The sequence below is a fragment of the Manacus candei genome, unplaced genomic scaffold (assembly GCF_025592945.1).
Source record: "Manacus candei isolate 608988 ecotype Guabito, Panama unplaced genomic scaffold, ASM2559294v1 h1tg000014l, whole genome shotgun sequence".
Taxonomy (NCBI): Eukaryota; Metazoa; Chordata; class Aves; order Passeriformes; family Pipridae; genus Manacus; species Manacus candei.
The window spans coordinates 2,133,144-2,147,108 of NW_026138062.1; the positions used below are offsets into that span (position 1 = coordinate 2,133,144).

Below are 13,965 nucleotides of genomic sequence, written 5' to 3' on the forward strand. Positions count from 1 at the left end.
AGAAAAGAATAGAACACTTTTCATTATTAATTAGTCTTTTCATAAGACAGTTACTGATCCACCTCTGGGACACAAAAGTATGTGATACCAGTGAAGCAACAGAGATCACATATTTGAGTTGGTGAGGAAGAATGGGATTTACACTGATGCAGATCAAACCTCAGTATACTGCAATAAGCTTACAAGTCTACAACCCCCTTATTTTTAAATCCCTTCCAAATGAAACAGATGCAGACTTGCATCAATGGAAATGTGGAACACAGATACTGTGCACTGTGCCCTGGAAGTTATCTTCAGATATTTGCCTACATTCACCTGTTGAGCTCAGAATAATTACACATAATACTAACCATCAGAAATACATGTGTAAATGTGCTACCAGTGTAACTTACCTATTTTCTGCTTACATTATATTCTTCTACCAATATAACTCTTGACAATAGTTATTAAAAGCTTACCACTGTGCCTAGAAACTGAATGTTTGTCTCTCCAGAGGCATTCCGAGAAATGCGCTGAAAAACACAAATGTAAGAACTGATTAAAGCATCTCCAGAATTTGTAACCATTCCATTTTATGACATCACCACCATAAAAAATAATTGAATACACAAATAATTTCCTTCAACAGAAGTACTAGAAACCTAAATCATACTTCATCTCAGATTTTGGTTTTAGTTCAGTCAACTCAGTAAAATTTATTTTTGAAGAACAATGAAAGCAAATATGTCAAAGTACAACACAGTAAAACCTTGGGCTCAAATGCCATGAATAATGAGGCTTCTGCCATCTCCAAACGTCTGTAATTCTGTATTCATGATACCCACATTTAGTATTATCTTCCTTCTCTCCTAATGAGAGACATTTTAATCTCTTTTTAAAATGCAAACCTCCAATGATGCTACTTTGAAAACAGAAAAAAAAATGACCTTATGAAATGTCTGGTCACCTACTGTGGTTCAAGAGTTGATTGAAGTTATTAAACAGTCTTCAAATATTACATTGTCAATAAGCCACAAGACAATGCAAGAGAAAATACGTTACTGATTTCACACAGCATTAAACATAATTTAAATATGGAAAATGTATAAAGAACTCTTTCTTTCCGTTAATTGTTTCCTCCTTCAATGTAAAAAGTGGGTATTTTTTCAATTTTCTTCCCACTGTTTAAACTACAGCACATATAGTCCTTAGTCATGGAACACAGCCCTAATCTTACACAATGCCAGGCATACATACAAGTACCAAAGCATAGATCTGAGAAGAGTATAATTGCAAACAAAGAGCTGCACAGAAATCTTCAGCATTTTAAAGACAACAAATCATAAGAACAGGGCTGCAAATAATCTTGAGTGATCGTCTAGCCTGGAACCCCTAGCAGAAGCAAAACAACCAGTGTCACTGCCAAATGATATGTGTCTAATCCATTTTTAAAATCTTTCAATTGCAGAGATTTCACTATCTCCCTAAGCAATTTATCCCAGTGTTCCTTCATGTTTACCATTAGTAAGTTTTTTCCTAATAGTTGACTAAAATAACGCTGAGTTCAACTTTATTACACACATTAATTCTCCTCTTTTTCATCGCAGACAGGAAACACAGATTATTCCCTTCCTCTTTACAGCTACCTACAGGTATATGAAGAACCATTATCATGGCTCCCCTAAGTTGTCTTCTCTAGACCCAATGAGAAAGTGCTAGCTATACAACAATAGCTAGATATCCCCCAAAACAATTTTAATAGCAATAAATTAAATTCTGGTCCCTTTTCACTACTGGTGCATGTTCCTCAGCTACACGTTATGAAGTAATAATTACTAGAGCCCAAACATGCTTATTTTTTTACTTAATAGGTCACACACTGACATTGCAATCTGTACAATCATATGAAAACAAAGGGTGATGTGCCAAAGCCTGACATATTTCAACAATAATGATTAATGGAATGGAAAATATGGGAAATAAAATTTCATACAAAACCTGACGTTTACTTTTATAAAGGAAACAGGAATATACACTTTTCCCACAGTCTGGGATAAACACAATCAGGTTTTGGAAACCACAAAGAAGAACAAAGTGTCGGCTGCCTACAATGAATGAACCGCATGCCAAAACAAACAAGTCCCAACCACTTGATAAGCTGTCAGAAAATGGCAAGCCGAAAAAAATTAAAGGATTTAATTTCTTTTTTTCCTGGAATGCCCTCCACCCTCGTTAGAGTTCTGTCACTTATTGTGCTACCCTTTTGTCTGCTTTCAAGGGTCATTAGAGACCTTTTCATGTCCTAATAAAAATTCCATTTTTTTTGGCTAATCTCCCTGTCATACAGAAAAACACAACTTAAAAAACGAAACAAAACAACAAGAAAAACAGAGCCCTTTATTCATTTTCTTTAAAGGCTTTCAGAGTAAAGCCAGGTATCTTGACAACTCAACTTTTTTTTTTTACAACTGAAAAGCAAACCATTATAGTATTTCCTCACACAGATTCTCTTTAAACGCAACCAAATAAGCTAGCATTGCAATAATGAAGCCCTTTCAAAAATAAGTTAATAAAGCCAAATATATATGTACATCACGAAGGCACCTTGTAAAGCCTCAGTCTCAGGACAAGACAAAGATATGAGCAGTGTTTTTCCTGCTCTGATGCTGTTGGAGCACACTGCTATCACAGGATAGTAAATCCTCACTGCTACTGTTTGCTGTGTCCAAAATACAAAGCATTACATTCAGTTGTCAATTGCATTAAGAGTCAGAATAAGTGCTAAAATCCATCTCTTAAATTAACATCCAGTGAGGGGAGGAGGAAAATAACTGAGAAGGTGACAAAAATAGTTAACAGAGGAGAAAAAGAAATTTCCCTTCTGGGTATATGTAAAAAACAAAAACAAGAAAGAAAGGTAGAGAAATTCTCCAAGTCACAAAACATATGTTACATCAAGACCAAAAAGAGAACTGCCAGGTTTTTGAGAACTGTGCTACAAAAGAAGTCAGCACATTATCATAATTAATGTTTCAAATTACAGTTGTAAATAAATTTCAGCTATTAGATGTGATTAGACTTTTTTTGAAGCATACTGAAGAGTTTTTTCTGTTCCACTGGTGGGCTAGTGTTTCTGGGATGTGTAAATGTAATTGATGTTTTATAGAAAATGAAAGGACATGATTAACAATTATTCTTTTATTTTCTGCCTCTTCAGAAAAAGGACTAGTCTCCAGTTTCTCCTGTAAAGTTAGATATATACATATTCTATACCTCATAATAGATGGTTTCATATTGCATGTGATAGCACCAAAGTAATCAAATAGAGGTAACAATAGAGAATAGCTAATTATACATATTGTCATTGCTTTCCGAATAAATTGCACATTATTTGCTAGAAGGTTTACAACAAAAAGGCAAGGAAAGTCTACCATTTGTTCAAAGACAAAACTTTACCTTGTGTTTACCTAACAATACAGTAAAAATTACATTCTTGACATAAATTATGTGATCTTAGAAATAACCAAGGCTTTTCTAGTCAATTCAACTGACAGAGCTTCAGACTAACTTAATTACTATCATATGAGTTAAAAGTATATTTTTTCCTATGAGAAAGTAACAAGCTAACTCAAATATGAAAAAAAATCACAACTTCAAGAAAATCGATCTGCAGTCTCAAAGCTGTCAAACAGGTATGACTGTTATATAAATATTATATGTATTTTTACACACACAGGTTACAGTATGTTATACTGCACATGCCATGTATATACAAACAAAATCCTTATGCACTCATGTAAAAACAGACAAGTGCATTACAATCATATAAAATGTATTTGATTTTCCTTCTCTATCTTGTGTATGCTATACCATACTTATTTCACAAATAATCATTTTAATCTATAAATCCCAGCAAATTACCAGAGGTCAGTGTGATATGACTTTAAATTCTTCTGCTTTGCCATAGAAAATTATTTCCACTTAGTTGGGTATCAATGATCTATTCATCATAAGATGCAGTAGGGTTACAATCAGCTTTGCATTAAGCCTCCCGTAGCTGAGCACTTGCAGATAAAAATGATAACAACCTTTACATGAAAAAGGATAAAGCTCAGCTCAAAACATAAAATATGTATTACTGAAAGACATTCTAAACTGACAGATGTTAGTAGACAACAATAAGATCTTAGAATATTTTCCCACAAATCTTCTGGTATCTCAGGCTCTCCAGGCTACTAGAAGTGAGCAGCTGCAGAGGAGGAAGGATACAAAACCAAAGAAACTCCAGCAGACCAAAAGCAGTTTTCTTGCCTTGTTTACAAATGAAAAGGTGATGTGTGAAGTCAGAATGAATATGAGCTGGCAAAGGCAATCATATATATCTCTATTTAAGTTTCTCAAACCCATTCATCTTGAAAAAGTAAAGCTGGAGACCATTTCTTACAGAAAACTTACAGCTTGTCACTCAACGTTTTTTGTGACTTTTTCAAGCTATGGCATGACTACATTACTAGTTGGACAAGACATAGCAAACTATACAGAACCAAAAACAAAATAACAAGCCCAGAAAATCTATAGATAGGCTATAGATAAAATTTGAATGAAACACTGGTAGTTTCCCAGCATGGTGCTGTTTTTCAGAATGCAGAATTTCTTGCAGCCCAGCCCTATTGCTTCATTTCAACTGCTTGCTAACAGACATTCTGAACATCTTATGCCATGAATTTCAAATGGAGAATGCTATCCACTTTTTGGCCAGTACTTATAATTCTTGAAAACCCAACCTAGCAAAACACAGGCTAGAATCATCCTCAGACAGGTTTAATTAAAAAACAAATTATTCCCACAATAGGGAAGTCAGTGGAAAAAAACCCACCGTATTTTAGCTTGTAAAGTTATACCAGATTCATCTGCTAGTACTTAATCTATGCGATTTTGTATGTGAGGGTGCTTGGACATCTGGAAAGCTCCATTTTCCACCTAAGTCACTCTTACCTTTGGAGTCCCATGGCAGGGTCAGAGAGGAGGAGAAAGCTGCAGAAGTAGCTGTGAAACCATTAAGTCATCCTCTCGTCAAATAGCAAGGATTGATTTGGTCTTATCAATCTCCTTTTCCCTCTCCTGCTAGAACCTCCACAGAAAGCAGAAGTTCATTTCAGCAGTGCCTTTCCACCACGCAAAATCGCAGTCAAAGCATGTAATCCCAGACTAGCAATGTAAACAAACTTTCTTGCATGCTGTAGACTTTCAGCATTGCACTATATGTTCAGACTTGTTCAGCCTCACAAACCTTTCCACTTTGGGAATCACCCTACTTTTTCACAATTTAGCATTTTGCACTGATGGTTCAGAATTTTCTCCCCTTAGAGCATGAAACTACAGATAGGAAGTTAGCCCGACTTTGTGCACTGCTCTACCCTTAGCCATTACCAGTTTCAGTTCACACTTCATAGTAAATAAAGCCTCAGTGAATTGTTCTTCCTCAGGGCATGTCCACATTTTCCAGGTTCTTACAAGGCAGCAGTCATCCAGTGGGAAAAGAGATGATCAAGTCCTGCTGTTTGTGAAGCATTTTGACTTGTGAAAGATATCTAAGACTGATATAAATGGTACTGTGGTGAAGTAGTCTTTCCCTTTAAAAGGAATCCTGCCAGGATGCTGAGATACTGGTCTCCCCTGGCACCTGTTGCAAGCTACCTCAGTCCCTTTCCAGGGACTCAACGCAATCTGTTCCCAAACAGTACAAATACATATGTTAAACACAGGGTGAGTGGTTTACAGGGTATCAATCCACACAGATAATTGTGCAGGTGCAGTTTCTAAGAGGCTGAGGCACCATATTACTACTTTTTAAAAGAACCATTCTCTTAATGTCTGGGATTCAATTACAGAAGATGACTTTGGAATTTCTGTCCTCCCGTAAACAGAAAAGTAGAAACACAGATCCATTCCAATATTTCTTTAGGTGATATCCAATGTGACTGTTAACCTTGTTACCTGTTTTCACAGAGTTGTTTTTTTTAAATATGAATATCACTGCTATTACATATTACTATTGCTATTACATATTACATATTGCTATTACATATTGCTATTACATATACAAAATGCCTTCCAAGCATGTTCATGTGATCCTTTAACCCTTTGAGGTAGGTGTTATAAAGAAGTGGATGAGAGGCTTTAAAACTAACAAAATCAAACAAAAACACTTCAACCAAACAATAATAGCAAAAAACCCAACAACAACAAAACATCACCAAAAAAACCCCAAACAAACAAAAAAAACAACAAAAAAATCAAACAAACAAACAAACCCCCCCCCCCCCAACAACATAGCAAATACTGTTTATTTGGCATTGGTAAAGAATGACTCTAAGAGACTCCAGCCCAATATTTACAACTATTTACAATAATGAAGAGTTTAGTCTTCTCTGTGAACTTCTAAATTTTTGCTGTTACTACCTTAAATCACAAAATTACTAGAACTTCTGGAAACTTTACCCTCTTTTTGGATGCGATGATATGTTTTGCTCTTATAGGGGGGCAATATGCAGACAAAATGCTGCCATGTGATTCTAGATCTGATAATGTCTATGACTGGCTTGAGACAAATTCTCTACAGGATCCTTTCTCACTCTCTGGTGGCCCTCCTCTTCCTTCCCCTTTGCTCTCTGAATGTGTTAGCATGTTCAAGAGAAACATTTTTCATCTTTCGAGGTTTAGATATCATAAAACTACAATGTCTGTCAAGAACTAAACACAACGCTTTGGTCTTTCGACACATACAGAATCCTTATAGTTATTCATCCTGAATATTGTTTGTCATGAAAATATACAGCTCCAAAAGGAAAAAAATACGGAACAAGATGACAACTAAAGTTATTTGATTAACACCTTGAGTAGCACAGGATAAAACTAATCCCATTTCAGGAGGACTGATTGAGCAAAGCAGTTGATCACTCATTTCCTTCCCAAATGAAAAAAAAAAAAAATTCATTTTCGTGAAAAAATCGGTAAGGGAGTAATATGTGTTTTTAGTTCTACTGCTGTAGTTTCACAATCTTTTATTTCCTTTAATTTTCCCCTTCCCATCACACATTCTCCATTTGAACCATGGCCAAGAAATCTGTACCAGATTTGCCCAGGTTAGCCATAACTGGAACAGACTGAAAAAAAAAGCCAGGGAGTGAGTTATGAGGTAATCAGTGTGGGCCATCAGGAATTCAGTGCTGGGGTTCACACTTTGGCTTTTCTTTAACCAAAAGGATAGCTATTTGGGTATAGTATAACCAAATGTCTGTCCCTGTTTGCAAATCATTCTGTGTCTCTCTTCTGGAGACAACCTACCAAGAATAATTTTCAAATCATGGGTTCAACAGCAACAGCAGAGTGTGTGCAGTAATTGCACAGCACTAAAGAATGGACTGTCAACCAGTCTTCACAAACACTACACACTAAACCTTCCCAAAATCCTTTTTAGGGTTTGAGAAAATGAGTGTGCTGAGGTAATGGTACTTTAGATTGGAAATCTATATAATGCATATATCATTATCACAGATTACATCTGAGATCTCAAAACAGCAAAATAAAAAAAAAAAAGGTCATTTTTCTTAAAAAAATTTAAAAATTACATGTTTGAAAAAGTCTCTATAGGTTTGAAGGAAATGAATACGTGGGCACAGGCTTTGTTCTCCTGTCAGACATTTCCCAGAAACAAAGGCTTCACAACCTACAGCATTTTCATTTTTTCTGTTATTATATACCAAAATAATAATCAAAAGAAACATTGTATCAGAGAAGCACTTAAATTTTCATATCCCAGGATGTAGAATATACTACTCCTGCTGCAATTGTTGATGCAATAAATAAATTAAATGAAAAAATAAGTGATGCCATCACTGAATTCCCTTTAACACTAAGTAGAGAAAGCTCCCCTGACAAATCTTCATCTATTTCATTCAAAAAATCACTTGAAGCTTGAGACTGATTATTTCAGCTTTACAGGATTGTGTTCTTGTTTAGCAACTCCATTACTCTCTTAATCACACCTTGCTGTGACTGACAAAGACCTTTTTACTGCAGAGTTTGGGATGTCCAATAGAGACGCAGAACAGGAAGGGACTTCTGGAAATCAGGTACTCATATTCCCCGTTCAAAGCAGGGCTAATGTCAAAGTGATATTGAGCTGCTCAGGACCTTGTCCAGTTGAGTTCCCCCTACATCCTACAGAGCTTCAGTTTATCAGAAACTAATTCTCTGCAAGTCAGGAAATACAAAGAGAAGGCATCACCACTGCCGTTGTAAAATTGCTTTGCTGAAGGCGCCAAAAGCCACCAAACATTTTCTGGGGTCCAGGCAGAACACCTGCACTACTTTTAGAAGGTAGAAGGTTTCATGACAGCGAGCTAGTAGAGCTGTGAAACCAGCATGGTCAATATGATACTGAAAAGGCTGAGTGCATATGAAAGAATGAGGAAATAAAAAAGTGTTGGCAAAGATCGTGACGAATAATTAAGACCAAACTATCTATGATTCTGACTCAGCATCCTTTTCCTACAGGGAACTGTCTGCAAGTAAATGGCATATAAGGATGGGTTGACTGTTTGATGATGCGATCAAGAAAGCAGAACATTTAACAGCACTAAGCAGTTGTAAAAGTTGTCCATGTGGCATTGCAAAGGAGTAGTCTCAGAATTTGAATGGTCAGTGGGGTGGTTTTTGAGAACTTGCCCAAACAAAAGCAGTGGCAGAGCAAAGAGGGTTTGAGGATCTCTTACACGCATTTTTTCCTTGAGTAACCTGCTCACTCTGCAAATATCTGATTTTCCTGCGCAATGGCCCAGCAAAAGGCACCTACTTGCAACTTGATTGTAATAAGGACAGAGCTGCAGCTAGGTTCAAGCCTGTCTCTGGACTTCATGGTGTTCTTGATTTATCTTGTTACCCCCTTGGATTATTGTTCCCATGAGGAATAAAAGAAGATGTTCAAACTCTATGGGAAAGACAGCTTATTCCTTCCTTCTGCCTGCTCCCCAGTTCATATGCACAGGGAGAGAGAAGAGGCCATAGACAAATTCTGCAGGCACAGGACTCACCGAAATCTAGCTTACTTGTATATGGGAGAAGAGATAGAGGGGCAAAAATGCCCTCATTGTCCTAAAATATGCCTGTTACTTTTGTTCCACTTGTCATTACTTTCCACGATACCATTCTGAACCATCACTCTCCCTTCCAGTTCCACTGGAGTTCTTATGCTTCTTTTCCACAACTCAACCTCTATTTTTCCACTCGCTCTTCACAGGAATCATTAAGCCCCTCACTTATTCATTTATTTTTACTCTAAATATTGCCTGAAAGGTTATATCCTATTCAAATCATGGTTTATATATAAATGTATTTTAAATTTGTATTTTCAATTAAATAAAACCTAATCCCTTCAAATCTGAATCCTAAAGAAGATGTATTGTAACTATATTCCTATGGTTCTCTGATTTTCAGCAAAGGCAGAGTCCAAATTCACAACAGCTAGGTCTAAGTCAAACTCTAAGCCACTAACATCTTTAGAAACAAGCAGGGGAAACCATTTTGGTAAAGCATTTCTGCACACAAAAAATTAATTTGCTTCTTGAACAAAATTCCACACTACACAATGTGTTAAATTCGGCCTCCCCAGATGAGAGGTAGAGTCTAGTCACAAGTAAAGAAAATGCTGAGAAACTGGGATTTGCTGAGGAACTACTAAAAACAGTTACAAAAAATCCATGATGGAATCTGTGTACAACAAGAAATGCCACAGAGTCTGCCCACACCCCCATCTCTGGAGACTATATCTCAGAAATCTCTTGCTCAAATGATCCCAAGTTTTCATCAGTTCATCACTTTGTGTATATATACATATATATGGATTTCACAGTAATCCAAGGCAGCACAAAGATTTCAGAGCCCTTATGCTGCAGCCAAACGGACCTGCAGTGTACCCCAGGGTTCTGGTCCCTCTATCATCTGGGGACCTGGCCAGGCACTCCGCAGTGCCCATCTGCTGCACACAGATGGGCTTCCTCGCAAAGGAAACAAAAGCGGGAGGGGGGGAGGCTGCCACACATCCTTGTTGTGCCCTGGTATGCCCTAGACAGACTGTGACCAGGGCATATACTTCTCCTCAGGCACTCAGATGTATTCCCAGGTCCCATACTCTAGAAATTGTCCTAGAAAACCTGGGTTTTAAACTCATAGACCCTTTATAACTCTGCAGCATGGCTGGTGCTCTGCTTTGCTCTAATACTCATTGAGCCTTTAGCAGAGGAGTGAAAATACAGAAGCATGCTTAATTACTTATTTTTAAATGCAACAGATATGTAACAATTTGAATGTCTAGGCTATAATTTACATAAATACATTTAAACCAAAACATTTTAAAATTATTTATTTCCTACTTCTTTGCCTAAGTGCTTTGCTGAATTGCAGCCAGACTGCAGGATCGAGCGAAAGGTGCATAAATCAAAGCTTCAAAGAAATATAATGTTCACAAAGATTGTATTTAGTTGAGCAAATTTAGAAGAATGAAACCAACTATGAAGAAAAATTAGATTGGCTGAAAATTAATAAAGCACAGCTGGAATTATTTGATTCATCCATATTTGTTGCTTAAAATGGCTCTAGGGCTAAGTTTTGCTGAAAGAAGATACTTCAAGACTCAAGGGTCAATTGCTTTTGGAGACAAATTGACCTACTGGAATACACTTGCCTAATTTGGTTCTTGCAGAGGGGTGAGTCTACAGAAATATATAACCAAAAAACCAATTTTGATTCCAGTGAGCAGATATCAGAGGTCAAGTTTAAGGTTCCCATAAATTTACATATATACACTAAAAGATTAATAACTTCTCAAGTTACTGAGTTTCTTTGCTAAAAGCAAAGACAGATAAACCATGAGAAAGAAACAACATATGTGCTTATTCCACATTCTGTTGGCTAGATACCATGCAGTCAGCTCATTGAGTGTTGCTGTGGCTAGATCTGCAATATTTCATACAGTTTGGTCATACTCAGGGAGTGCAAGTAAGACTATTGCTGGCTCAGCTCCTAGAAGAAAGCATGTTCTGATCTCACGATCATTAATTCTGAAACTAGTTTTATGTGCCAACTCAACTATTACACTTTTAGTTAAACAGCATTACTACTATTAGTTGTATATCCACTCATATAGTAATACAGTTTGCAATGAGGCCTTGTGAATACAGTTATACATTCCAACTATAATGCTTTTCAACTAGACAGATATTATATATTTGTATATCGGTATTATTTCCTATTCAATATTATGAATGTACTTTATAAAATAGCACTAAAATGGATCAGTATTGAGCTATTAAAAAAAAAACACCCACACCTAAAAATAGAAAATTATTTTACATATACATAAGCCTTGAAGCTGGCATTAACTTTCCAGGAAATCTACAAAACTTATGTCCACAATATACTTGGGCACATAACGAAAATTTCACTCTCAGGCAATACTAAACTTGGAAAATACAATAATTTTTTTATTTTAAAGTTGCCATCTTTTAAATTCAATCAAAGCAAAAATAGTATTTTTCCAGTTGCATAATTTACCAGGGGTGGAAATGAAAAATGAAATTCACTCATTTCACTGTGAATTAGCAGAAATCTAACCACTGTATCACTGATAAATGTATAAAAAATAGATACTGTTGTATGCAGAAAAATGCTTTCAATAAGTTTTGATTTTTTCACTATTGACAGGATCAATAGATATTTGTAAATAAATTATTCGTCAACGAATACATAAATCCTGGTTGGTGTTATAGTCAGAACATTTACGAGGCAGTTAAAAGCCAAGTCTGGTGTTTGGAGTTGGTTTCAAACACATAAGTGGTCAGAAGAAAAGAATATACAACTACTTCAATGTTTTTAGTCCTCTTTTCTTAGAGCTACAGAAGTTTGGAATGTTTTCTACATTTTTCCCAAGTCATGGAACTACTCATATTTCATAAAACCATAAAAAAAACAGGTGGGAGACACACTGTCCTGTGACTTTCAAACTGAAAAGGCCCAAAAGTGGATAAAGCACACAATCCAAACATAAGGAAGAGACTAATTTTACTCCATGACCCTGTGTGGGTTTTTGTTGTGGGTTGGGATATTTTTGGTTTCATTTGGTCAGGTTTTTTTTAGTAATCTGTTTTTTATTTCTTAAGTGATTAAGAAACTATGTCTTCTCACAAGCCATTCAGTAAAGAGATCCTATAAGCTGGGGTAAACTTCTGTCTACATAAGGAACTTTCTTTAAAAGAAAAATATTCAAACCTCTCAGTAAGTACCTTCGAATGCATCCAGAGCATCAGTGGAGTGAATCTGTCTCAAAGTAGAAACATTGTGCTACTTGAAACATCGCATAATTTTTATGATGCAGCAAGTTTAGACCCCACATTTCAGTATTATTTTTATGCCCCGAGACTTCTGGTTATCTCAGCTCTACAAATGATGCATTGGTGAGATTACCTGTATAGTCCTCTGAGTGCCATCAATGGTGACAGACAACAAGGGTGAAGCCAGGTTCCACTCGCTGGTCACATTTAGTTTCATCCCATCAACTTCCACCTGTTGTGACACCAAACAAGGCTGTTACTATGAAGACAGACAGAAAACTGATCTCAAGTTCATTACTGCATACAAAGCAGCAACCATTTTAAAACAGATGGCTCCCAAACAACCTGTCATGTTTACTGCTTCTGCCATAAAAGACAGGGTCCAACAACAGAGTCTTCCACCTATCTCTGGGGAGAGGTGAAGGACCTGTGAACAGCTGCCTCTGAGTAGCAAGGTTTCAAGTGATTTCCAGCAAGTAACAAACAGCCATCCAACTTTTAAACCTATCTGGACATGCTACATTTACTGCAATTAGACAAGTAATGCATATAAATTCCAGTGACACCTTGCAACCCACACAACAGGGCTTGCATATAATATTCTCTCCAAGGACCTAGGAAGAACTTTTCCTATGCTTTTAATGAAGGGCTTTGCATTGTTATCTTAATTAATATGAGGTAGTAATTAATTCTTCAGCATTTTATCTCAAAGTCTAGAAAAACTTTGCAAATTCTGACATGTTTTCTTTCAAGATACAGCTGATCACAGCAATACAATTTCTGACTTGAATGCCAATATGCTTATCCAGATAGATTTATTTTTTTTTAATCATCCCATACTCCTTTTAAAATATATTTCTAGGTGAAGAGTAAAAATTCTGGGTTCAGTGTAGATTAGAGTAGTTGTAATGATACTTCCGTCATTCTTCTGTTGTATAATACTGTTTAAAAACACACATCACATATTCAACACTATGAGAGCCTCAAAGACATGGATTATGAAAAAAATTATTATACATGGATTAATATAATTAGTGATTAATATTTTTGGCATGTTTTGAACGCTCATCATGCTACTGAAGGTAGGTAAATATGATTTCAGTTATATAATTTACTATTAACAGAGGAAAAAAGTCACAGGTGACCAATTTCCTCCCTCTCTCAAAATCTCCAAAGTATTTTTTAATCAGTAAATTACAGACAATAGTGATAATGACACAAATATTGCATACATTCTCAAACTAGAGAAAATGTACTGCATTTAGAATAAAAGCTGAGCCCACATTTTGCAAAATAAAACTTATAATGCCTACTCTTTTAGATCTCAGACTTATTATTTCATCTTATTATAAGAACAGGCATCTTAAAAGAAATCCATAACAGAGAAGTGCAGAGGATCAGTGTGTAATTTGATAATTTTATTTCCGTTAAGAAGAAAAAGTTTTGGCTTAAAAAAACCCTCTAATTTTATAGATTTCAGTTTAGAACACAAAGTCTGCCTTAGGAATACAATCTACACAATTTCTATGGGCTTTAACTATAAATAAAGATACATATAAAGAACATGAAGAAAAACAAGTGATTTATAAAGGTTCAC

At 36.0% G+C, this 13,965-nt stretch overlaps 1 protein-coding gene across 2 annotated transcripts in view; it reads right to left on the bottom strand.

The window, feature by feature from the left end:
* The window catches only part of PCCA (propionyl-CoA carboxylase subunit alpha), a 278,565-nt gene that overhangs the window by 57,459 nt on the left and 207,141 nt on the right, over nt 1-13,965 (bottom strand). For both annotated transcript variants that reach the window (XM_051780610.1, XM_051780611.1), the window contains exons 20-21: nt 12,502-12,600; nt 459-512 (exon numbers count right to left, since the gene is read on the bottom strand). In XM_051780610.1, the coding sequence (XP_051636570.1) occupies nt 459-512; nt 12,502-12,600 (153 nt within the window). The remainder of the gene's footprint in view (nt 1-458; nt 513-12,501; nt 12,601-13,965) is intronic.